A 26,186-nucleotide genomic window follows, 5' to 3' on the forward strand; every position below is an offset into this window, starting at 1 on the left:
AGAAAAGGGCCTCCTCCAGAATGTTGATCTTGGACTTCTGGCCTGCAGAAGTGCAAGAAATAAATTTCCGTTGTTTATATTACTTTACAGTAAGAAGGAACAAGGTACTGACCCATGCTGCAATATGGATGAATCTCAAAAACAAGTTGCTAAGTGATAGAAGCCAGATATAAAAGATTACATTTTATATGATTCTGCTTATATGAAATACCCCTGCAAAAGACAAATTTGTAGAGGAAAGCAGGGTAGGTGGCAGGTGTGGCAGGGTTGGGGGAGAGACAAGGGGCTGCAATGAGCTTGAGGGAATTTGAGGGGGGTGATGAAAATGTTCTAAAACTTGATTGCAGTGATGGTTGTACAACTCTATACTTTTTTTTTTTTGGCTGCGTTGGGTCTTCGTTGTGGCATGCGGGATTTTTCATTGCGGGGCACGGGCTCTTCATTGCGGTGCGCGGGCTTCTCTCTAGTTGTGGCATGTGGGTCTTCTCTCTCTAGTTGTGGAATGGGCTTAGTTGCCCCGTGGCATGTGGGATCTTAGTTCCCCGAACAGGGATCGAACCCTCATCCCCTACACTGGAAGGCGGCTTCTTTACCACTGGACCACCAGGGAAGTCCCTATGGTACTTTGTTATAGCAGCTTGAATGGACTAAGACACCCCAGTAACTCAGAATGTGTGTTTTTAGAGAAAGGACCTTCAAAGAGGCAATTCAGTTAAAATGAGGTCAGTGGGGTGGGCCCTAATTCAAGTGACTGGTGTCCCTATAAGAAGAGGAGATCAGGACACAGACACACACAGAGGGGGACCATGTGAGGACACAGGGAGAAGACAGCCATCTACAAGACAAGGAGAGAAGGTTCAGAAGGAACCTACCCTGCTGACACCTTGGTCTCTGACTTCTAATTCTCCAAAACTGTGAGAAATGTCTGTTGTTTAAGCCCATCAGTCTGCGGTACTTTGTTATGGCAGCCCCAGCAAAGCAAAATACCTGGGGACTCTGGGAAGCTGCACCCCATCTCTGGCCTAACCTAAGCCCCCCTGAAGAGTAGCACCCCCCAAACCCACAGAGGCACCAGAATTAGGATGCTAGACCCATCCCAGCTGGTTCAAATCACAAGCTATTTCGAGGTGAGGAGGGGACTTCAGAGGACCATCTAGAGTCAGGACACACATGGGCCACAGGGCTGTGCTTGCCTGTCACATCCTCTCTGCACAACTTCACCCATCCACACGGCACCTGTCTCCACCACTGTCCTGACACCTCCAGACATGTTCCCGGCACAAATCTCTCTTCAGTCCCCATCCCAAATGTCCAGAGCCCCTGCTGTCTCCCCTGGATGGTTCCTCTGGCTCCCCAAACTCAACATGGTCAACACAGAGCCCAGCACCACTGTCCCCTGCTCCTGGTCCTTTCCCCTCACCCTCATCTCAGTCAAGATGCCCTTCCCTGTGGAAAAAGGAACCCCCTATACAGCTGGTGGGAATGTGAATTGGTGCACCCACCATGGAGAACGGTATGGAGATGCCTTAAAAAACTAAAAATAGAACTACCATATGATCCAGCAATCCCACTCTTGGGCATGTATCTGGAGAAAACCATAATTCGAAAAGATACATGCACCCCAATGTTCACAGCAGCACTATTCACAATAGCCAAGACGTGGAAACAACTTAAATGTCCACTGACAGATGAATGGATAAAGAAGATGTGATATATATACACAATGGAATATTACTCAGCCATAAAAAAGAATGAAATAAAGCCATTTGCAGTAACATGGATGGACCTAGAGATTATCATACTAAGTGAAGTAAGGCAGACAGAGAAAGGCAAATACCATATGATATCACTTACATGTGGAATCTAAAATATGACACAAATGAACTTATTTGCAAAACAGAAACAGACTCACAGACATAGAAAACAAATTTGTGATTACCAAAGGGGAAAGGTGGGGGGAGGGATAAATTAGGAGGTTAGGATTAACATATACACTGTTATATGTAAAATAGATAGTCAACAAGGAGCTACTGTATAGCACAGGGAACTCTACTCAATATCTTGTAGTAATCTATAAGGGAAAACAGTCTGAAAAAGAATATATGTATATACATATGTGTGTGTGTGTGTGTGTGTATAACTGAATCACTTTGCTGTACACCTGAACATAACACAACATTGTAAACCAACTATACTTCAATTTAAAAAAAAAAAAAGAAAAGGGACTTCCCTGGCTGTTCAGTGGTTAGCACTCCGTGCTTCCACTGCAGGGGTCTGGGTTCGATCCCTGGCTGGGGAACTAAGATCCCACAAGCCGTGTGGCGTGGCCAAAAATATTTTTTTTAATTGAAAATAAATAAATGTGAATTTTTAAAAAAAGATGCCCTTCCCTGGTCACCTATGCCAAGGTCCCTCCATCCTCCTTGGCATCCCCTGCCCCGAGCTCCCACCGAGCATTAATCTCTAAGTTCTGCCATATTTTCTTGTACACATTTCTTGGGTGTTGTCCCCTCCCCACCGTCTCCGTGTCCACTGTCCTAATTTCGGCCTTGTCATCTCTCCCTGGTCTCTGGCCCCCTGCCTCCGCCTCCTCCAATCCATCCGCTTCCAGAAACAGACCTGACCGTTCTCTCCTTTGCTTAAAAACTACCCATGTGCATTGCAGGTGGGAACATAAAGTGGTGTAGCTGCTGTGGAAAAGAGTTTAGCACTTCCTCAAAAAGTTGAACATAGAATTACCATATGTCCAGCAAATCCACTTCTGGGTATCTACCTAAAGGATTGGAAAGCAGGGATATTTGTACACCTGTTTTCATAGCAGCACGATTCACAATAGCCCCAAAGTGGAAGCAACCCAAGTGTCCACTGACGGGTAAATGCATAAACACGATGTGGTCCATCCATACAAGGGAATACTATGTAGCCTTTAAAAAGGAAGGAATTCTGACACCTGCTACAACACGGAGAAACCTTGAGGACATTATGCTCAGTGAAATAAGCCAAACACAAAAGGACAAATAATGTATGATTCCACTCACGTGAGGTCCACAAACAAGTCAAATTCCTAGGGACAGAAAGTAGAGTGGTGGGGGCTGGGGGCTGGGGGAGGGGAGCAGGGACTGAGTGTTTCATGGGGACAGAGTTTCAGTTTGGGAAGGTGAGACACTTCTGGGGATGGATGGTTGCACAATGTGAATCTATTTGGTGCCACTGAACTGTACACTTAAAAATGGCTAAAATGATAAACTTTATGCCATATATATACATACATATGTGTGTGGGCCTACAGGTGAATGTGGGGATGGCCACTCCCAGTGGGGGAAGCTCAGCCCGAGGCTGGGAGCGCAGGTCATGGTGACAAGCTCAAGGCCGTTTCCGGCCCCAGCCCGGGCCATCCTGAGCATGGAAGGTGGGGCGAGGTGCCCCCTGAACCCAAAGATGAGATACGGCCGCTTCCGAGAGGGGAAGGTTTATTGGTGTGACTGATCAAGGGTCATCAGTGCAGTGCTGCCCGTCCCCCGGGGGACAAGCCAGTCCAGTGTGTGGACCCTGGGGGCTGGGGGTCAAGGGGCACCCCGGGGGATCACAGGCATAGCAGCAGGCAGAGGGGGGGTGAGCCGCCCCCAGAGGGCCCACCCCTAGTCCAGCCCAAGGTGGGACCCCTCTCGAGGTCCTCAGGCATCCGCAGATCTGGGGGGGTTCTGCGGCAGACAGCTCCGGTGCCGGAGGATCGACTTGCCCTCCTCCTGCAGGGACAGGGGCGACCCCGCTCGTGTCACACAGCCCGGGACACCGGCACAGTCAGCCGGGTCTCCCCACCTTGTGGGGGGCCCGGGCCGCCCGCTCTCACCGTCTCGGAGGCAGTGCTGGGGCTCGCGCCCTCCGGAGAGCCCCCTTCGTCCCGCGAGCAGTCTGGTCCCGCGTCCTCCTCGTACTCCGTCAGGCAGTCCGACTCTTCCCCTGGAACGGCAGTGGGGGAAGTTGAGGGCGCTCGGGCTGGGCTGACCTCTCCAGCCACCAGTACACCGACCCCAGCCCCACCCTCCTGGGGACGCCCTCAACCCCCTCACCATCTGCACAGCCGTCGGAAACAGAAACATAGCTCGTGGGGGGCTCGATCCGGGACACGATCTCCGCCAAGTCGGTGAAGCCGGAGCTGGGGAAGGCGAGCACCTGCGGGGCGGCGTGGGTGAGGCTCTCGGGGTCGTCTGGGGTCTGGGGGAGACCCAGAGGGGACTGGGGGTGGGGGATGTGTGGTCAGAGTGGCCCCGCCGGAGAAGGAGGGCACAGGCTTACGTCTGCACGGCGGCTCTCGTTAAGATCTGCAGACCGTCGGTCCGTGAGCATCTTTTCAATGACGTCGCCCCGGCTCCAGCCCCCAAACACGGCCTTCCCGTACTGGTAGCCCACATCCTGCAGGAAACGAGGGGGCTGGGGCCATGTCTGCAACCCCCGGGGGTGTTCTTCTCTGCCTCATCTTCTCTGCTTATCCCCACCCTGCCTGCCCCTGCCCTGGCCCCTCAAAAGCCTGATGCTCTGGGGGAGCTGGCATTTGAGACTACACTGATTTCAGAGTCGGCCATACGTAGCACACTCACCCCCATGTCCTCTATCCTGTGCCCCTGCCAGACATTACCAATCACTCTTTGCACATTCTTTCCCACTCAGCCCCATGCAGTGTGCCAAGTACCAAATGATTCGAGATGGCGGTGTGCAGGCTTATTTCAAGGTCTGCAAATATGCGGTATACCCGTAAATATCACCATCTCCCGTGCCCATAACAGACATCACTAATCCAGCATGGCATGTCTTCCCAGTGAGCCCAGGAATCAGACATTTTTACTCAGGGCTCTGGGCAGCAGCTACTGATCATATTCTTTTCTTTCTTTCTCTTTTTTTTTGGCCACACCGCACGGCATGCGGGATCTTAGTTCCCTGACCAGGGATCAAACCTGTGCCCCCTGCAGTGGAAGCACGGAGTCCTAACCACCAGACAACCAGAGAAGTCCCAGCTACTGATCATTTTCAGTTGGCATGGGCTATGACACATTTTTCTGGGTCAGTGGCACATTATACACAGTGCTCCATCCAGAGTATCCCAGAAATGGCATTAGAAATCTCTACAGCGTGCTTCAGGCAGTGCAGCTGGCACATATTAAGAAACTTAGTTTGCACATACACATGTACATCCCCTTGCCACACTCACTGCAGACATCACTGATTGATTACCATTCTATTCCCCACGGATCCCAAATGCAGCCCTAGAATCCTTCCCCTCATGTTGCTCTGGGCTTTCAGTAGTAAAGCTCTGCCGGACCACCCCACTGGCACCAAGTGGCTCCCACCCGCTCACATAGATCTGGTCGAACTTCCCAAAGTCCATGGTCTTGAAGCAGTCAATGGGTGGGCGCAGGTACTCGCAGTACGAGCTGGACTTCACGACCTCCAGCTGCCGCACGCAGGACACATAGGCCAGGCGAGACTGGATCTCGGCCATGTCTGGAACCTTGATCTTGTCTGCCCAGGGGTTCAGCCGCTTCCACAGCAGCCACCAACCAGAGAGGCTGTCCCCGTAGGTGCTGAGGTCCGTCTCATCCTGGCTTCCCACGTCGATGGCAATGACCGTCTTGGCACCCATGCTGCGAGCAATGTCCGCTGTGGGGCCGGGGGGTCAGGGGGCTGTTCTCCACCAGGACTGAGGCAGGGAAGTTCAACCCAGCCCCACAAACACCATCATGCACGTGGTCACGCAAAAAAAAACCATGCGAACAACATGCAGGCATGCAAAGGGTATGGCTGTAGAGGCCGATGATGTGGAGGAGGGGATGGGTGTTGGAGTTTTTAGGTCTGGGGAACCAGGGCCAGAGGAATGGAGAAGATGGAGGCAGAGGGATAAAGTCACTGGGGAAAGAGACACAAGGTCAGACACATGGGGGACAAAGATATGGAAGGAGAGTGACACGGAGAGACAGATTATAGTAAGGATACCAGGAGGCAGAGATGAAGGGATCAGAGTCATGGAAACAGACGGAGGGTCAGAGACACAGGGAGATGTGGGAATAAAGACATCGGGAGACAGAGCCGCGGGGAGAGAAATGCAGGGGACCAGAGACAGCAACAGAGATTCGTGGGAGAGAGAGATATCAGGGGCCAGAGATATGCAAGGAGAGAGAATCCAGGTGGAAAGAGGGATCTTGAGGCTGAGACAAGGGACACAGAGCAAAGAGCCGGATCAAGGAGATTCAGGCAGCAGGACGGATGGGGTGAAGGGTGGGGTGATGGCGCGGTGAGGAGGGTGCTGTAGCCGTGGGTCTGTGTGCCCCACTGAGGGCCCCTGAGTGGGTCTGGGGGTGCCTGGGGGGACATGGACAGGGTCCTGTAGCCAGGTCCAGTCCCCAAAGACACCTAAGTCTCCATCAGACTTTGCCCGTGTCCCTCACAAGCTTGTCTGTGTCTCTGTGTGTGTGTGTGTGTGTGTGTGTGTGTCTGTGTCTCTGTGTGCGCTGTACGCACCCCTATCAGGTATGTGCATGTCCTGTCTGTATGTTTGTGAACACACCCACCTCTGGGTATGCTATGCCTCTGTACACACACCCAGGACTGTTTGTATTCCTTTCCCGTGTCCCTAGATCAATGTCTAAGTATGTTTCTTTGTGCGTCCAAGTGTGCCCGTCCACCTGTGAGTTTGTACACACTTGCTCACACGCATGAGATTGTGTGAGTGCAAGTATCTGTACAGAACGCCTATGCAGGAGTTGGCAAGCTGTCTGTAAAAGGCCAGAGAAAAAATAATCTCAGCTTTCCAGGCCATATGGTCTCTGTTGCAACTACTCAACTCTGCTGTGCAGACATAGCCACAGACAAAGGATAAACGATTAGGTGTGGCAGTGTGCCAATAAAACTTTATTTACAAAATCAGGCAGGGGGCCAGATTTGGCTTGTGGGGTGCAGTGTGCGGATCCCTGATCTATGGGACCTCAAGCGCCTGTGTAGCCAGCGTAGGTGTCTACTTGTGTTTGCACGCCACTGGGTGTGTGGAATTTTAAGTTGCAACCCCCCTGCCTCTCATCTGCATGCTTCAAGTGAGTGGGTGTGAAAGAAAGCTCGTCGTGGAGGTGCCCCACCCACCTGCGTGTGTCCACGCTTGCCCTGTGTGTGTGCGTGTAAAATACAGCACGTGGGCGCATCCTTCACCTGCACACACACGTCTGCCATGAGCTTGCCCGCGTGTCTGTGCACGGGGACAAGCAGGCGGCTACTTACCTGGCAGGTTGTTGATGTAGCCGCCGTCCATGAGGAGGTGCCCGTCCTTGGGGTCGCACAGTGGCGGCAGGTATCCCGAGAGTGTCATGCTGGCACGCACGTATCGCCACAGGGAGCCTGCCCGGCGGGACACACAGACACAGACACGCACAGGCACACTCAGACACACCTGGAGGCCCGGCCAGCCCGGGGGGGCTCGCTGACCCGGCACGTTGTTGACGTAGCACCCGTCCACCAGCAGGTGCCCGTCCCTGGGGTCGCAAGGCGGGGGCAGGTAGGGGCAGTAGGAGGCACTGGCCCGGATGTAGCGCCACACGCAGCCTGCGGGGACTGGTGTGAGGGGGTGAGGCGCCCGACGAGTCTCTCGGCCTCCTGCCCGCGAGGACAGACATACCTGGGGCCTCTGGGGCATTAGTGGGTGACGATTAGTGCTCAGCACTCAGGCCAGGAGGGGTGGTCACTCATGTTAACAACGTCCCAGATGCTCGGCTGCCCCTTCCCCGCACCCATTCCCCACGTGGCTACAGTGGCTTTGGTGGGGCCGGCTGGGGTACCCACCATCTTTGTGGACACGCATGGCCGAGGCGGTGATGTCCGTGGTCACGTTGAAGTACGGCAGCCACAGGTCCTACAGGGACAGGGACTGAGGTCCAGGAGGAGTGGGGACTCCTGTGGGGAGGGGCAGGGGAGGGGCAGGCATGGGGGAAGAGTGCACCTCGATCTGCTTGTCCTGGAAGACACGGTGGATGCTGCGGTTGAAGGCCGACCCCGTGAACATGGAGGTGACGGGGTAGGTGAGGTCCAGCACGGGCTCCAGAACTGAAGTCATGCTCTAGGGGCAATGGGCCAGCGGGGGGTCAAACAGGAGTCACTTGGGAGTCACTGACTAGGCAGTCCCTAAGGGGCCTGATTTCTCCAGCTGGGAGCTGGAAACTAGGGTCACTAGCCAGGAAGTCACGGAGGGCGGTCATCCAAGGTCCTGGAGGTATCTCTATAAAGGATCCAGGTGGGTTTCACAGATTAAGACGGGGAGGGTCAGGAGAAACCCAGAAGCCCCTCTAGGGTGAGGTTTCAGGGTGCTCCTGGGGTGGGGGAACCCCCTCCCCGCAACACACACCTTGGCCCACTCCCGGGCCCGCTGCTTAGTGCGGCTGGCGCTCCGCTCCTCGGCGTACAGGGCCCCGATGAAGGAGCCGATGGACGTGCCGCCCACCAGGTCGACGGGGACCCCCGCCTCCTCTAATGCCTTCAGCACCCCGATGTGTGAGCAGCCCCTGCAAGGTGGAGACCCAGTGACCCTCTGGGGATCCCCTAAGCCCCACCCCCAGGAATCTTATCCCTTCTCCCTCACCTGCAAGGCAGGTGGTGCCGGCCCGCCCCTATGGGATCGCGCCCAGGGAGTCAGCTCTACCCCTCGGGGCCCCTGGCCCCGCCCCTGCCAGCGCTGACCCCGCCCCTCACCTGGCCCCGCCCCCGCCCAGCACCAAGGCGATGGTGTTGCCTGTGAGCACCCGCGCCAGGCGGGAGAAGTCGCTGTGCCGGTCTGCGCGCCTCGAGAAAACCTTCTCGTAGAGCTCGTGCTGGCGTGAAAGGAGAGAGACGCGGCCCATGAGGATGCGGGTGTAGGAGGCGGCGTCTGGACCTCTAAGACACTGCCCCGGCCCCTCTGGTCTCTAGGCCACGCCCCTCCAGTAGCCGCGCCCCTCCAGTAGCCACGCCCCTGAAAGGTCCAGCGAACCGACCCGTCCCCTGCAGGGCCCCTCACCAGCTTGGCGGGGCTGCGGCGCGAGAAGAGGCGGCGCGGACAGCGCAGATGCAGGTGCCCCGAGCACCAGCTGCGCATGTTGAGCCACTCCACTGTGCGCGTGGGGCCCTGGCCCTCCTCGCGGTGCAGCAGGACCAGCTGCTTGAGGGCGCGCACTGCCGTGTTCTCCAGCATCTGCTCCAGCTTTGGGGGGCGGGGGGAGAAGGGGGAAGCACGGAAGTCACTCTCACCCGTGGTTTCCTCCCTGCCCCTCCCACACCTGGCCCCGTAGTTCCTGGTCACCTAGCCCCACCGGTGAGGGTGCACGTGGCCCGGCGCAGGCACCGGAGGGCAGGGGGCGGGATCCCAGGGATGGGGGTCACTGTGAATGGTCTCCGGACCTGACCAAGCGTGGGCTCCTGGTCGCCAAGGCCCACGATGAGGATGCAGTCGGCCTGGCGCAGGCAGCGCAAGGTCCAGGGCGTCAGCGATGCGTCTGTCTGGTAGAGCACGATGCGGTGCGTGTCCTCCTGCTGGGCCAGCCACCCCGACAGCCGGAATTCTTGGATGCTAGGATGGGGGTGGGGGAGCGTCATCCTGGGGCTGGTCAGGGGTCCCTGCCCTCAGGGACCATGTAGCTCCATTGCTCTGGGGAGGGGGACCTGGACATCCAAGCCCCATACGTCTGCATCCTCCAGGGGCGGATTCACTCCACTGTCTCCCCAGTGACCAGAGGGATGGGGGGGCGCATGCTCCTTGTTTCACAGCCTAGATCTCAAATGAGATCTGAAAGAATCTTACGCTTTGAGCTTATCCCTCGCGCCCCACCCTAACCTCCTGCACCCCCAACACACACCTGTCCAGCGCAGAGGCCCCCAGGCGCGCCCGGATGATGTCACTGTTGAGGAGAAGTGTGGGGCCTGGGGATGGGTGAGGAAGGGTGTTTAGGAACCCAGGTCAACGGAGCTGGAGGGCCCTCCTATAAGACAATACCACCCACTCCGCTCCCACAGCCCTGCTCCAGCCCCCCAGCCCCACCTCTGACCCACCCAGGTGTCTCCATTCATTGGCCAATGCCCCCACCCACGTGCGCCTTGCCCCATGTAGACCGAAAGCCTGCCCTTGCCCACGACTGACCGATGGCTTGCAAAGCATGCTGCAGCTCCAGCATGAAGGCCACCATGGGCACCTCGGCACACACGGGCAGCACTGCCACTGTTGCCAGGTTGCTGGCTGGGTTGGTGAGCTCCGAGTGAGGGGGAACGCCTAGTCCCGAACCTGCTGAGACCCCAAAGGATGGTATTTGCTGTGCAGTCCTGTGTCCGGAAAGGTCACCTCTCCTCTGCCTTCTCAGAAATCCCTGTTCCTTGTTCCTCAGCTGAGGCTTAGTGATGCCGTAGTGAAGGTCATGGCCTCGATCCTAGCCTCACAGCCTCAGCCACTGTCCTTGATAAGACCTGGCTATCTGACCTTCAGTTCTGGCCCAATCTCCTCAGTGGCCTCCATTACACAACTGTATAACCATTGCTGTTTTCCACTCCACCTGCGTGGACTGATCTGTGCCCCTACACCATTCTGGCCTCGGGGCCTCTGTCCACTAAAGGGACTTGGACACAAAACTAGACGGAAATAAATGTATTTTTGATGCACTGATTGCTTCTCAGCTTCTCTACTTACACTTTAGACCAAGCCATCAACCCCCATCTCTTGACCGGACTTCTCCCTGCCTCCTCTCCTCCAGTTCTTCCTATAACAGTCTGAACAAGTTCAAATGCCTTTCGACGGCTCCCAGTCCCTGCATGACTTGCCCCCCCCCCCCCCCGCTATTCCTCCCCCTCACTCACTTCCCTCCTTGAAGTGTTTCAACACCACCAAACCCTGTGTGCAGAGCCTTCAGAGTTCTGCCAGCGTCTGGCCCCATCTCATTTATCAAGTCTCAGCTCATTGTCCTCAGAAAAGCCTCCCTCCCTCCCTCCCCTAGTCATACCCCATCAAGACCCTATTTTGTTTTCTGCACAGTACATTATCCGACATTGTACTCTTTGTATTTTAAAAACTGTATCTTGCTTCCGAAGCTGTAAACCCTTCTAGGGGCTTTGTCTGTCTTGTGCATTCTCCAGGTTCCCAGAGGTCTGAGATTTTAAAGTCCCTGCCCCTATATCTGCCCCAGAATCACACCAAGGGCAGTCCTGGCAGCTGGGTGGGAGAGAACGTGTATTTGTGTGCTTGGTGCAAGACTGGGGGAAAAGTTTATCGGGGAAGACCCTGGGCATGGGGGCAGTTCTTGGCCACGGCTCACCCCCCGCCTCCTACCCTCAGGATCCAGGTGCCAGGGCTGATGGGGCAGAAGCCCCTTGGGGGAAAAGGAGAGTAGAGGTTGCCAGGCTGGTCCAGGGTCAGGTCACCATAACACAGAACCTCAGGTCCATATTTCTGCACATCTCGAATCTGACTCAATTTCCCAGTGTATCCTAGCTGACGGAAACCACATCTCCCAGCATGCCCTGGGAAGGGACCCACACCACCATCACCCCCAGCATGCACTGGGACAGGGACCATCTCCCAGCATTCACCGGGACCAGGAACCACATCTCCCACCAGGCTGGTAACCTACAGAGCCACTTTCCAACATGCCCTGGGCCCCAAACACCACCCCATAGACTACACTTACCAGCACACTTTAGTCTAGGTTTCCGCTTCCTAGTATGTGGACTCCATCCTCCAGCCAACCCTGATACCCAGAACCAAGCTTGCCCTAAAGACTCCACCTCTCAGCACCACTGATACTTCAGATTCCATTAACAAGCCGGCCCTGGGTCCAGGACTCCGTTTCCCAGCATGCCCAAGAACCCCAACTGCAGCCCACAGCATGCACCGGAACTCGGAACTCGGATTCCCACTTCCCGCTTGAAGCCCCGCCCAGAGCAGGTTATACGTGGGACTCCACTTCCCAGCATGCCCTGGGTTCATGGCTCCCTCTCCTAGCTCGTTCTGGGCATTGGACTAGATCCCTTAGCATTCGCGGGCGCCGGCCAGCTCTCACCTGGGAAGGGTCCTTGCAGCTGCTGCAAATTCCCCAGAATTTTCTGGCTCAGCAGGTGGATGAGGCGGGTCACGACCTGGGGCGTTGGAGGCCGGCGGTCCAGTGAGACTGGAGGAGCAGTTCTGCACCATCTTTTCCTCCTCTACCAGGGCGCCTGGGTCCCTGTTACCTGAGCCCCACCCCATGAGCCCCGCCCTCACTTGGAGGCTTCACCTCCTTCCTAGGGCTCCACCCCCATCTAACCCCCCTCTCCACACATTAGGCCCTGCCTTCTCTGGGTACCCGCCCCCACTCCTATCTGTCCAGCCCCCATTAGGAGAACAGCCCACAACCGAGCGAGCTGCACCTGCGGGTATCGACGTTTGATGTGGCCCAGGGTGCCCTCGGGGAGTTTGGCCAGCTCTGTGTCGCGCACCGCGTGCACCGTCGTGGCACGTGGCTGCCTGGTCAGCGCCTCCACCTAGGGGATAGCGTGTCTGACCAGGGCTGCGTGAGCCAGGAGCTTGATAGGTAGCGGGGAGGACTACCATGGGTGCAGAGAGGAGGCGGTACCGAGTCCCCCCCACCCCACCCCAACCCCCAGATGGGGGTGGAGAGAACCAAGCCTCACTACCCATCTCGGGGGTCTGAGGAAAGGGAGCGGACAGGAGGACAGGGGTCCACACCGGCGGGGGTCCCCTCTTCTGATGGAGAGAGGTCTGGAGACCGATTCAGATCAGACTCACCACCCTGGTGAGGTTGCCCCCATCGCCCCGCCCCACGGAAAGGAGCTGGGGAAAGTGGATCGCACGAGGTCATAGGTTGGGGAGGGAGCGTTCACTACCCCCAACAGGTTACCCGGGATGAAGTGTATGTTGGGCGTGGGGGGAAACTGGACTGGGAGAGGTTAGAGGTCAGTGGGTGGGGCCGAGCTCACCACTCCTATGAGATCCCCGCGGCCGTACTCGCCCACCAGCTCCTTCTTGCCGTTGCCACGCTGGATGACACTTCGCAGCCGCCCATTGAGCACGATGTAGGTGCAGTCGGAGCGGTCGCCCTGCCTGGGGTGGCGGTGGGAGGGGCGGGTCAGACAGGGTAGGGGTCCTCGTAGGCAGGGCCTGAGGGGAGAGGTGGGGGCGGGGCCTGCACCTGTACAGTGCGCGTCCCGCCTCCACCGCTGTCCAGTCGATGGCGAAGTCCATCTGGCGCACGAAGGGTGACATCCTCGCGGCCACGGTCTGCGCGGCACTCAGCACTACACTGGGCTGTGCACGCATGATCCTGTGGGCGAAGGGCGGGGGTGCAAGGGCCGGGGGCGCCCTAGAACGGCCCTTAGGGAGTGGAGAGGGTGGGTGATGGCCTGGAGGTGGGACAGGAAGGGCTCAAAGCTGCCCTGGAAAACTGTTGGCTGTTCAGAGGGATGGCCTCATGCAGGGCAGAATGGAGTTGGTCGGGGCTGCCTGAGCGTCACCCCCACCCCAATATCGGGCCCAGTCATACTCATAGAAGTCGGACTTGGAGATCCGCAGGAAGGTGCAATCACGCTGGGCTCGCAGCGTGAAGATGAGGGGCTCGCCGGTAAGCACGGCCAGCTGTCCCACCAGCTCTCCGGGCTGCACCACGAACAGGCACACGTCTTCGGCCTTGTCGATCATGCGCTGGTAGACGTGCAGGCAGCCCCAGAGCACGAAGTGCAGGCTCACATCCTGTAGGGCAAGGGCCAGGAGATGGGCACAGGGGCACCACCTCACCCACAACTCAGGTCAGTGCACTCCAGAGGAAAGGTTAAGGAAGGAAAAGTTGGAGGGAGTGAAGGCTTTCTATAGCACTGAGCTGAGCAGCATATGTATCTATATTCCCACTCAGCACCCAGAGCAGACACTGCTAATGGATCACCCAACTCAGCCCAGATTAAGGCCCATGAATTCTTTTCAACACAGCCAGCAAGAGCCTACGAAGACTGGCTACACAGGAGCATGGCTGAGCTTAGAGACTCTTTGCTTGTGCTGGGCAACTGCATAGCTGCATGGCAAAGAATAAAGTTGGATTCTCAGCTTATGCCATATTAAAATGGATCAAAGACATGAATCTGAGAGCTTAAACTATAAAACTCTTAGAAGATGGGACTTCCCTGGTGGCGCAGTGGTTAAAAATCCGCCTGCCAATGCAGGGTACACGGGTTCGAGCCCTGGTCTGGTAAGATCCCACAGGTCGCCGAGCAACAAAGCCCGTGCACCACAACTACTGAGCCCGCGTGTCACAACTACTGAAGCCTGCGCGCCTAGAGCCTGTGCTCCGCAACGAGAAGCCACCACAATGAGAAGCCGGTGCACCACAACGAAGAGTAGTCCCCGCTCGCCGCAACTAGAGAAAGCCCGCGTGCAGCAACGAAGACCCAACGCAGCCAAATACATACATACATACATATATACATACATACATACATACATAAAACTCTTAGAAGAAAATATAAGGGTCAATCATGGTCACACTGAATTTGGCAACAGAATCTTGGATATGATACTAAAAGCCCAAGCAACAAAATGAAAAATAGATAAACTGGACTTCAACAAAATTAAAAACTTTTGAGTTTCAAAGGGCACTATCAAGGAAGTGAAAGGACAACACACCATATGGGAGAAATATTTGCCAATCATATATCTGCTAAGGGTCTGGTATCCAGAATATGTAAAGAAGTCTTACAACTCAGTACTAAAAAGACAAATAACTCAGTTAAAAAATGGGCAAGGGCTTCCCTGGTGGCGCAGTGGTTAAGAATCCACCTGCCAATTCAGGGGACATGGGTTCGAGCCCTGGTCCAGGAAGATCCCACATGCCACGGAGCTACTAAGCCCGTGCACCACACCTACTGAGCCTGTGCTCTAGAGCCTGCGAGCTCCAACTACTGAGCCCGCGTGCTACAGCTACCGAAGCCCTCGCGCCTAGAGCCCATGCTCCACAACAAGAGAAGCCACTGCAATGAGAAGCCCACGCACTGCAACAAAGAGTAGTCCCCGCTTGCCGCAACTAGAGAAAGCCTGCGTGCAGCAACAAAGACCCACTGCAGCCAAAAATAAATAAATAAAATAAATTTTAAAAAAATGGGCAAAGGCTCTGAATAGACATTTCTCCAAAGAAGATATATGAATGGCCAGTAAGCCCATGAAAAGATGCTCAACATCATGAATCATTAGGGAAATGCAAATCAAAACCACAATGAGATGCCCCTTCACACCCACTAGGATGGCTTGAATCAAAAAGTGTTAGAGAGGATGTAAGAAACTGGAATCCTTACACACTGCTGGTGGGACTGTAAAATGGTGCAGCCACCGGGAAACAATCTGGCAAAAAATTTTAAAGTCCTCAAAGAATTAAAAATAGAGTTGCCGGGGACTTCTCTGGTGGCACAGTGATTGAGAATCCGCCTGCCAATGCAGGGGACACAGGTTCAAGCCCTGGTCTGGGAAGATCCCATATGCCGCGGAGCAACTAAGCCCGTGCGCCACAACTACTGAGCCTGCGCTCTAGAGCCCGCGAGCCACAGCTACTGAGCCCACACGCCGCAACTACTGAAGCCCGTGTGCCTAGAGCCTGTGCTCCACAACAAGAGAAGCCACCGCAATGAGAAGCCCGTGCACCGCAACAAAGAGTAGCCCCCGCTCACCGGAACTAGAGAAAGCCTGCATGCAGCAACAAAGACCCAACGCAGCCAAAAAAAAAAAGAAAAAAAATAGAGTTGCCATATGACCCAGCAACTCAACTCCTAGGTATCTACCGAACAGAAATGAAAACGTGTCCACAAAGACATCTGCACATAAACGTTCATAGCCGCATTATGCCTACTAGCCAAAAGGTAGAAATAACTCAATGTCCATCAACTGATGAATTAAGAAGCAAAACGTGGTCCATTCATACAATGGAACAGTAGTCAGCCATAATAGAATGAAGCAATGACACATGCCACAACATGCATGAACCTTGAAAACATCATACTAAGTGAAAGAAGCCCAGACACAAGGGGCCACATATTGTATGATTCCATTTATATGAAATGTCCAGAATGGGCAAATCTATAGAAACGTAAGATTAGTAGTTGCTTAGGGCTGGGGCTGTTTAGGAGGTAGGAGACTGATGGCTTAAGGGTATGGTGTTTCTTTTTTAAGGTGATGCTCTAAAATGCACAGTGGTGATGGTTGCACAACTATGTGAATATACTAAAAACCACTGAATTGTACTCTTTAAATGGGTGAATTGTATAATGCATGAATTACGTCTCTAAAACTATCACCAAAAAAAAAAAAAAAAAAAAAATCCCCTTTGGGAAGTTCCCTGGTGATCTAGAGGTTAGGATTTGCCACTTTCACTGCTGGAGCCCGGAGCCTGGCTTCAGTCCCTGGTCAGGGAACTGAGATCCTGCAAGCCGGGCAGTGCATCCAAAAAAAAAAAAAAAAAAAAATCCCCTTTGCTCCTAGTTCCCTTGTTCCACTCCATCCCTGTTGACTTCCTTTTGTTTCCTACAGATGGAATAGCTCTACCACAGGACATTTGCACAAACTGTCCCCTCTGCATAGAATGCTCTTTCCTTCCCCTTGCACCTAGTTAATTCGTCCTCATCCTTCCTCCTTCTCTGGAGGTCACTTCCACAGAGACACTGCCCTGACTAAACCAGACGTTGTGGAGCTGAGAACATCTCCTTTGTAGCACTAAGTACATATGATTTAGCAACCATTTGTGTAATCCTTTGACTGTAATGGCTGTCAGAACTATGAGCTTCCCAAAGGCAGGGGACCCCACTGGTGTTTCTTGCCTCTGCAACAACCCTGGGACACAGCAAACGCCCCTCTCCCCTCTGGTTAGCCTGCCCAGCTGGATGCCGCTCTGTCCCACCCTTTCAAATAAGGAACTGAAACCGCCCAGAGACAGAAAGGTTCCTTCCTCATTCATTACACAAACCTGTCTGACACCCCACAAAGCCCCAGATGAGTGCCAAAACACTGCAAGGATCCCTGGGAGAGGCCCAGGCCCAGGAGACATACACACACGCTGGGACCTTCCAAGACAGAATTCCCAGACTGGGTTTGGGATATAAATGGGAGTGATTAATAGTAGGCTGCCATTTGTCCTCAGATTGGGAAGCATGTTTTTTTTCACTGCAGGACTTCTCAGAGCCTTGAATATGCTAATAATGCTAACTGGGAGCTGCCAAGAAGGGGTAAAATAACCTGCATTTCTCCAACATGTTGCACACAGACCCCTTGTGGTATGGCTGTTCCATGAAATACACTTTGGGAAATGTTTGTGGAAAGCGGGGTTTCTCAACCTTGGCAACACTGACATTTTGGACTGGAGAATTCTGTTGTAGGGGGACTGGCCCATGCAGTCTCGCATCCCTGGTCTCTAACCCATTAGATGACAGTAGCACCCTCCCAAGTCAATCAAAAATGTCTCGACGTTGCCAAATGTCGTTGACAACGACGTTGAAAACTATTGGTGTAAAGTTTCAGAGGGGGGCACAGCAGACCAGCTTTGTCCCTAACAAAGTCCTGAAGACCCCAAGGAGCCTGGTGTGTTAGCAGGCTGGGCTGGGGCTGGGGCCGGGCCGGGCTGAGCCCAGCAGAGGCTCCTAGATAAGCAGGGGCCCGGGGCCCCTGCAAGGGCCATGGTGTGACCACACTTCCTCAGCCAGTCCCTCAAGTACCTCAAACAGCTGGCACAAAACTTCCTCTGCAGAAAGGAGCCCACCCTGCAATGAGCAGCTCGACGTGGCAGCTCAGTCAACTGATCACGTGATATAACAACAACCCTTAAGTCAACCATACTCCAATAAAAATTAAAAACAACAACAATAACCACCCAGCCAGCTAATAGCTGGGCCACCCCCAGCCCCTCCCCCAAGCCCCAGGCTCCTCCCCTGAGCCTGGGGCGGTGCTGTGGTCTCAACGCCTAAGTCATGTCACCCCTACTGTCACCCCCACCCCATCCCCCGACTGGGAGCTGCTGCTCCAACCCTCCCCTGGCCTGTCACCCTTGCAAACCCTAGTAGCTGCGAACTGGGTATTTCCTGTTTCATCCTCACAACAATTCTAGCAGAGAGTTATGACCCTCATTCCGCAGGCGAGGAAGATGACAAGTTTCTAGATGATTCACCCAAGGTCACACAGGGAGTCAGGGCAGAGTCCAGATTTCACCTTTGGCTTCCTCCCTAACCCTCCTCCTCTGTGCTCCTGGGCTGTGACGTCACAACGGGTCTCAGTTTCCCCACCTGGAGAATGGACGGCTTAGTGGGATGCACAGTTTCCCACACCTGTGTGTTGCCAGGAGGCACTGAAATCCAGCTCGTGGGGCTAGTTCCCGGCCTCCAGGTCCAGATTCTGACCTGCACCCGTTTACTGAGTGCCCCATCCCAGCAGGGACCCAGGAATGAGAAGCAGACAGAGCATCAGAGTATGCTGTAGAGTTGAAAGGTCAGAAAATGGAGGTTGCAGGAAATGCAAGGACAGGGAAGAGAAATATAGGGGTGGGGGTCCTAGTGTAAAAGGTTCAGGGATTAGAGGAGAAAGGTCAATATGTCCAGAGAACACGGGGAGGGAGGGCTGTGAGTCAGAGTCATAGGATCCAAAGGTCAGGGGTTGGAAATCATATACTGGGAGGTCTACACCTAAGGTGTAAAGGCAAGGATCAGAGATCAGAGAGAGAGGCCTTGGGTCGGGGCTGCATGATCGGCGTTCAGGGCTCAGCCTCACCTGGTCCCCCTGGCGGGCAATGATGGTGCCGGCTTTGGTGTGATGCAGCAAGACGCGGCTGTTCAAAAGGGAGGGGTCCTGGGGAGGAAGGAAAGGGGGTTGAGACTGGCCCAGCCAGGCCTCCCACCCCCCAACCTGGTCCCCCAGACGCCCTCAGCTGCCCACCTCAATCCGCATCAGCTTGGCCAGCTCCCGCTTCGCCGCCTCAAAGATGCTGCTCGTCTGGCGGCCTTGGTAGGGCCCGAAGGGGCACCCGCCGGTGGCCGACTCGTCCTCACAGTAGCTGTATTCACAGGCGCCCGCTGGCTGCTCCCGGGCCTCCTGAGTAGGGGTCTGTGTGGGGCAAGGCCTGTGACCTCCCTGCTCCCACCCGACCTTCCTCCTCGGGGGACTCCACCTGTGGCCAGACCAGGGTCCCAGGAGGGGACTGGGGTGGGGTGGGGGAAGAAGGCAGGTCCTTACCCGAGCCAGGGCTGCCTGGAGCCCCACCGAGGCCTCTTCCTGCAGGGACACGGAGATCCGGCCCCGCTCATATGCCATGTCGAAGTCCGAGCGAGGGCCACCCTGCAAGCCTGCAGTGGGCAGGGGGCAATAAATGCAATAAAGATGAGAGTGACCATAGCTGGAGTCTAAGCAAGCACTACCTATGTACCCGAGGCCATGGCCACACAGACATGACTAATCGATCACCGCTCTGTCCCTCGCAACCCTTCTCACCACAGTTGGGAGGGCACCATCTCAACGACTACCCGCAAAAAAAAGACATGAGAAAGTGCTGCCCATATTCCCATTTCACGGATGAGAAAAATCAAGACTGGCAGGCCTGCATCCAACCCAGAAATCCGATGGCCTCCCCCGACTCCACTTGGTGCCGCAAACCTGAGATGTCCACGGGCATCGAGATGCAGCGACTCAGCAAGGGGGCCGAGGGGGCTTCCAGGGATGTGGGCTTCACTGGGTCCCCTGGGGGAGACGCGTGTTCAGGCTGCAGTTCCTCAGAGCGCCCAGGACTGGGGGTGGGGAGCTGAAGGGGGCCTGGGGAGGGGTCATCTCCGAGTCCCTGGGGACTGGGGGACTAGGAAAAGTGATTCCAATGGGCCTGTGGGACTGAGGCCAGGGCTCCTGGGGGAACCAAACAGGAGTCACACCTGGGTACCTAGCTAAGCGGGTCCCTGGGGGGCTGGGCAGGTCAGGTGGGAGTATCTGAGGAACTGAGACAGGCATTCACGGGCAGAGCCTGGGCTTCTTGGGAGTGGGCTGGGCCAGCCTACGGTTCCTGGGGGTCAGGCAGGGGCCATCTTGGGTACCTGCAGTTCCAGACAGTGGGGCCCCGGTGGGGTCAGGCGGCCGGCCAGGCGTCTCCCTCGGCTCCTCAGTAGCCGAGGTGCTGACCGTCCGCTTGGAGCCACGCACAGGGCTGGTGCGGGCTGGGAGGCCCGGGCTGGGGAAGAGGCGCAGGGGCTGGATCTCCTGGGGGCAGAGGGGATCCTGTGGCGTGTCCGGGGAGGCACACGCCACACACCCCTCTGGCCCCTGGTGCATCTCCACGTAACTCACATGGCTGAAGAGCTCATTGGTCAGGCCCAGGTAGTTGTGAAGTGCCAGGAAAGTGACCCGCTGCAGCCTCACCATGATGATCTTTGGGGACATGGTCGTCAGAGGAGGGGGCCAGGGAGAAAGAGGGTGAGCCACAGGACTTAGCACTAAGGGGGTGAGGCCGTGGATGGGGAGATGGAGATGGAGCTAAGGTCAGAAGGTCAAGGTCGGAGCAGGAAGGGGCTGGGCAGGGCCCTAGGAGCCAGGGAGAAACCGACAATCAGGCGGCAGAAACCTGGGGACATGGGGTGGAGGCAGCTCATGGGAGGAGTCAGGGAGGTCTGGCTGCTCAGGGCCGATAAGCACAGCTTCAGTGCCTGCTGGCTGCTGGGTCCCAGCCCCGGGAGCCTGTGACGGGTGGGGGGTTATGGAAGGAAGTGGACGGCCCGCTGACCTGCACGACCCGCACCAAGCTCTCGGGATACTTGGTGAAGACGGCTGAGAAGGCCTCGACTGGAAGCCGCAGCACCGTGGAGTCTCGGGCCGCCCGAGCGGACACAGTGCGCTGGGGGTGCTGGTGACCCTGGGGGTGCAGGGGGCACAAGGAGAATCAAGGTCAGGGGCTGTGAGAGCCCCCCTTCCCGCTCCCCCCCGACCCCTCCTGATGCCACTGCCTTGAGGGACCACTGGCAACATCAGGGACGCATCAGAGATGGGGGCCCTGGGGGTGACCCTCTCCAGCCCAGCCTGGTGGCTGTGGCCTCCCAGCCAGCCTCCCCAGCCCCCTCCGTACTGGTCACTCACGGTGATGACATCCAGGATGCTCAGCAGGCTGTTGACACTGTCCCCAGGAACCACTTCCTTCACCACACACTCCTTGCCATCCTGAGACACGGGGTGGCGGAGGGGCGCACTGACCAGCGCTGCCCCTGCCCTGCCAGCCCACATCCTGCCCCCCGACCACGCCACTGGTCCTCACTCTCCCTCGGTGATCACTGACACCCGGACCCCACTGAACCTTCCGGCCAGCGTCACTAACCATAACCGGTGACTGGGCAGACCACCCCAGATGCCCTTGGACACCCGTTCCCAACTCCTGCCTGCACATCTCATAAGACCACCAATCCTGGGAGTTCCCTGGTGGTCTAGTGGTTAGGATTTGGCGCTTTCACTGCCGTGGCCTGGGTTCAATCCCTGGTGGGGGAACTAAGATTCCACAAGCTGTGCCTCGCGGCATTGCCAAAATTAAAAAAAAAAAAAAAGCCCACCAACCCTGCTGACCAAAAGCACTGCCTGTCCCCAGTGACCGCTGCACCATTGCTCATCCCTGCCGCCCATCTCCCCGTGGTGCCCCCCGGAGGGGGAGCCCACTCACAGGAGCCGGCAGACAGAGCTCCAGCAGCCCATCCTGCACCACGTAGATGCTGGCATCGGGCTGGCCTGGCCGGAAGACGTAGTCACCCTGGCTGAGCCGCTGAAAGACCATGTGCCGGCACAGCTCCAGGAAGAGCGGCTTCTCAAAGTGGCCCAGCACCCTGTTGGATAGGGACTGGTGAGTGGAGAGATGCAGGAGGTCAGGTCAGCCCCAGCTCTGCAGCCCCCTGCCTGCACCCTGACACTGACCGGACGTTCTTGAGCATGTAGAGCACCTCGGAGGGCAGGTGGGAGTTGGCCAGGTCGCCCTCGGTCAGGTCAGCCTCCAGCACCGCAGGCGGGGGCTCCTTCCGCTGCAGCGTTGGCATCTCTTTCTGGATGCGCAGGATCCTGGTGGGAGGAGAGGGGAGCGAGGGGGGGTGGTGAAAAGCAGGGAGAGGGCTCAGGAAGACCTGAGATCCCCCACAGAGCCCTTCCCTGGGGTCACCAGAGCAGGGCTCAGCAAACTCTGGCCCGCTGGCCAAATTAGGCCAGCCACCTCCTTTTGTAAATAAAGTTTTATTGGCACAAGCTATTAATACATTCATTCATTTACATATTGTCTGAGGCTGCTTTAATGCTACAACAGCAGAGTTGAGTCGTTGCAGCAGCGTTGCGTGCAGCCTGCAAAGCCCCAGATGTGGCCCAAAAAAGAAAAAAGTTGCTGACCCCTGAAATAAAACCCTGAGGTCACCCTTCACCAGTCACAGGCTCCCTAGATGGACCCTCTCATTAAGTGGATCCCTGACACAGCTTCCAAGATATGGGCAGACCCCAGAAAAGTGCCTCTGTTCATCATGGGACCCCATATATTGCACGCCTCCATCATGTAGCCTCTGTCATGTAGGCAGAGCCTTGGGGTAGCTTCCATTATATCAGGAGACCCCAGATACAGCCTCTCTGATCCTTGTAAAAATCCCTGAGATAACCCTTCCTCCCCAGTCTCAGACAACCCTGAGATAGCCTCTTTGATGGTCACAGAGACTCTTGAGATAGCCCTGGTTACATGCAGAGAATCCAGATACAGCCCCTCTGCTAACCATGGACCTAGGAGAGCTCCTCCCTGGGAGTCACAGTTGCTACTGAAGACAGTCCTTCCACCAGTCACAAAATGCTCAAGATAGACCCTCTAGAATGAGCTTAAACTGAGTTCAACTCCACATTACAGAGAAATCCAGAAATAGTTCCTCTTCTGATCAGGAAGATCCTTGGGCTAGCCCTTGCCCAGGTCACAGAGAGCTGAGATAGCTCTCTCAAGGTCATGGCACCATCAGCGTAGCTCCTTAAGGGTGTGCAGACACTGAAACCGCCCCCAGGAGGTGGACAGACCCTCAACTAATTGTGAAAGATCTAGAGATAGCCCTCCTACTCAAGTCATAGAAAGCCATGGGATAGCACACCTGTTGACCATGGACATCCCTGGAATGGCCCCTCAGTGCGAAGAAACACTTGAGACAGACCTTCAAAATAGACTCTGTGATGTCAGGAGACCCCAGAGCCAGCTCCTAACTTGGAAAGATCCCTGAGAGAGCCTTTCTCAGAGACCCTGAGGGAGCCCTTTGCTGATGATATGCCCTGACATGCCCTTCCTGTGTCTCTAGCGCCAAAAGATTCTTGAGATGACTCCTAGGGAACAGAACCCCCTAACAAAGCCTCCGTGTAGTGTGGGAAAAATCCAAGGGAGGTGACATAGAGAGATGCTTTCTGATGCAGAGAGATTGCTGAGATAACCCCTAGGGAACAAAAGCCAGAGATAGCCCCTCCTGCAGGCCCCAGAAAGACCTGCGATAACTCCAGTGAGACTCTGGAATAAACCCTCTCGTGTGAGGACCCCAGATTTGACCCCTAAGGGTATGACAAGACATCCGAGATAGTGCCTGGGGATTAAATAACTCACGGATGCCCCTGTGGCAGGGAACATCACTGAGAGAGCCCTCATGTGATAGAGACAGCCTGTCTGGTGGGGGAGAGCTCTGAAATAGTCCCACTGACATGGAAAGACTCCTAAGACAGTCCGTGGGGTTCAAAGAAGCCTGAGATACACCCTTCGGTGTGGGATGATCACTCAAAAAGCCCTGGACAGCCCCAAGTACACCTAACACAGCCTTACTTCTTAGCAATGTTGAGCATCTTAAGTTTCTTCTTCATGCGTGGCCGGGAAGTGGTGGAGACGGAGGCGTCCACCAGCGAAGAAGTGGATTGTGATACCTGGGAGGATTAAGGTGGGGGGGAGGTGGGAGGAATGCGTCAACTGCCAGTTCAGACCCTAGGGAAGAGGAGGGGGGCAGATCCAGAGGCCCTTGATCAAGGAGGGCGGCCGGCTTACTACGAAGTATAACTAGGGAAAGGGCAGGGTCTCTGTGTGGCCAGTGGGAGCCCCAGGGGGTCCCAGACTCACCTTCCGCATAATCTTCCGGCCATAGAAAAGCACTTTATCTCTCTTCCGGAATCGATACCGCGGGCCATCCGGGGCTGGGGTTTCTGGGGATAAGTGCGGAGAGGGGCATTCTGAGCTCCACGCACACTCCGCACGGGCCAGAGATGGGGACGCTGCGTACAGGCTCCAGCAAATCCCATCTCTACTGCCTCAGGGGCCCGGACATTTCAGCTTCCCATCCCTCAGCACCCCCAGAAGGCCCTCTGGGTCCTCACTCGGCACTCGAAGCCTCCGCACCAGCAGGAGGATGAGCACGGCCGTGACCAGCACCGCGACTCCAGCCCCGATCATCACTCCCAGCACCTGCGGGACGAACGGCACTGGCTGCGCATCGCATACCCGCTCCGCCAAGCCTTCCCCGGGGGCCGGGACGCCCGGGACCTCATCCCACTGAGCCAAGGCCGCCTCCGAGATCGCAGTCGGCCCGGGCCTCGACGTCCCCATCTGCAAAATGGGCCAGCGCTGCTCCCTCCCCTGGGGAGCAACGCTGTCTGGAGGCTCGGCGGCCCGCAGTGCACACCGGGAAACGTAGTTCCGCCTGAACAGACGCAGACTGGTTCTCGCGGGACCGCGATGATGCGCGCTGAGCACGTCGGGAATTGTAGTCCCCGCGGCGCCACACAAACCCCCAACCCTTACCATTCCGGTTTGCAGCGGCGCCTCCATCAGTTGTTTCAGGCTGGGCGGCAGGTCTGGTAGTTCAGACTCCTGGGGAGAAAGAAGCAGGACGAACCCGGGCAAGTCATCACTCTGGGCCCGCCCCTCCCCTGCTGCAAGCCCTGCCCCCTTCGTACCCACTGCCGGGGCGGCTTCTCCGCAGGCCTGGGGGCGACTGAAGGGGCGCTGCGGAGCAGAGGGGTGGGGCAAATTGACCTCGGGGCCCGAGCTAGGGAGTAAGGTGGGTCCCCGGGTCCCCCACCAGGCTCCCCTTACCTACGCACCAGGCCGACCTGATGCCCCACTTATCCAGACCCACCCCGGGGCCAAAGGGCAGCCGGCCGGGCACCCACTGTTAGCAGCCAGCGAACAAGTCCCTGAAGGGGCACGGATCAATCCTGACCCACCGAGCCCTAGGTCGCACCCCAGCACCCCCTGCGAAGACTGGATGCCCGCACCCCACGAAAACTGGGCCCGAGTCATGGGGCCGGGGAGATGCTTGGCTCCCGGCCCAAGCCTGGCCCCGGGGAGACAGAGGCTGGGGCACGGGGGAGTGCAGCCAGGAGCTCCTTCACAAGGGGTCGTGGTGCAATGCCGAGGTCTCAGTAGCATCCTGGGACGCTCGGAGTGGGGTGGGCTCGCAAAGTGTTACTGGGTGATGCTGGAGGTTTACTGTCACGTAATAGTAAAGTTATGGGGTCTCTGATGGTGCGGATTATCACTGGGACTCCAGGAACGATGCTGGCGCCATTGCTGGGAGACGTAACCAGGGACGCTGGAATTACGGGTGGGGGGGTCGGGGGGATCACTAGGAAGTTACCGAGAGATTCTGAGGACTACAGGACTATTACTGGGAAAACCGGGAGCTGGTTGGGCACGTCCCTGGAGTCGTTCGAGCATGATACTGAGGAATGCTGGAATATTACTGAGACTTTTCTGGGAGGCTGAGGCTGTTTCTGGCGCCATTCGAGTATTAATGGAAATTTGGGGGAGTCACTGGGTCCTTGAGACATTACCTGTAAAATTCACGGGGGACTAGTCCCCTTCCAACCGAGGGTGCACCTGGCTACCGGTGCGAAAACACCTGCCGGAAGCTGGGGCATGGGGGAGACGGGAGAGTCAGAAAGTCGGGAGCTACCGGGAATCGGCGGAGGACACACCTTGGGAAAGCCGAGGGCTCGCTAACAACCCGCGAAGGGACGGGGCGAAGAAAACCCGGACTCACCCAAAGGGCCGCAGCCGGGATCCACTCTGCGCCAACTCCGTTAACGTTCTGCCCAGCGCCGCAGGCGCGGCCCCTTTAAGTTATTCACCACAGGGTGCGCCACGGCCCCGCCCCCCGCCATGTTTGGAAGGTCGCGCTGAGCCAGC

At 56.3% G+C, this 26,186-nt stretch overlaps 1 protein-coding gene across 9 annotated transcripts; it reads right to left on the minus strand.

Moving 5' to 3' along the window:
- Positions 1 to 3,453: 3,453 nt before the first annotated feature.
- On the minus strand, positions 3,454 to 26,144 carry PNPLA6 (patatin like domain 6, lysophospholipase). 9 transcript variants are annotated; one of them, XM_082379808.1, is made up of 34 exons: positions 26,041 to 26,144; positions 24,798 to 24,866; positions 24,374 to 24,461; positions 24,120 to 24,202; positions 23,832 to 23,929; positions 21,932 to 22,072; positions 21,684 to 21,843; positions 21,113 to 21,193; positions 20,763 to 20,891; positions 20,330 to 20,410; positions 20,080 to 20,242; positions 19,652 to 19,735; positions 19,235 to 19,344; positions 18,938 to 19,105; positions 18,773 to 18,850; positions 13,530 to 13,735; positions 13,179 to 13,310; positions 12,967 to 13,090; positions 12,397 to 12,510; positions 12,051 to 12,126; positions 10,145 to 10,285; positions 9,864 to 9,927; positions 9,409 to 9,577; positions 9,029 to 9,211; positions 8,725 to 8,843; positions 8,381 to 8,537; positions 7,979 to 8,095; positions 7,822 to 7,891; positions 7,264 to 7,380; positions 5,354 to 5,655; positions 4,297 to 4,413; positions 4,071 to 4,173; positions 3,851 to 3,960; positions 3,454 to 3,746 (listed from the first exon to the last, which is right to left on the minus strand). In XM_082379808.1, exons 2-34 carry the CDS (start codon positions 24,822 to 24,824, stop codon positions 3,675 to 3,677), a joined length of 3,984 nt encoding a protein of 1,327 aa, XP_082235934.1. In that variant the 5' UTR covers positions 24,825 to 24,866; positions 26,041 to 26,144; the 3' UTR covers positions 3,454 to 3,674. The 9 variants fall into 9 exon arrangements, with proteins under 9 accessions (XP_082235934.1, XP_082235932.1, XP_082235937.1 ...); XM_082379806.1 differs by having other exon boundaries at positions 10,145 to 10,288; XM_082379811.1 differs by having other exon boundaries at positions 18,938 to 19,093; positions 26,041 to 26,111.
- Between the last annotated feature and the right edge of the window lie 42 nt (positions 26,145 to 26,186).

The sequence above is a fragment of the Balaenoptera borealis genome (assembly GCF_965194805.1).
Source record: "Balaenoptera borealis genome assembly, chromosome: 2".
NCBI classification, from domain to species: Eukaryota; Metazoa; Chordata; class Mammalia; order Artiodactyla; family Balaenopteridae; genus Balaenoptera; species Balaenoptera borealis.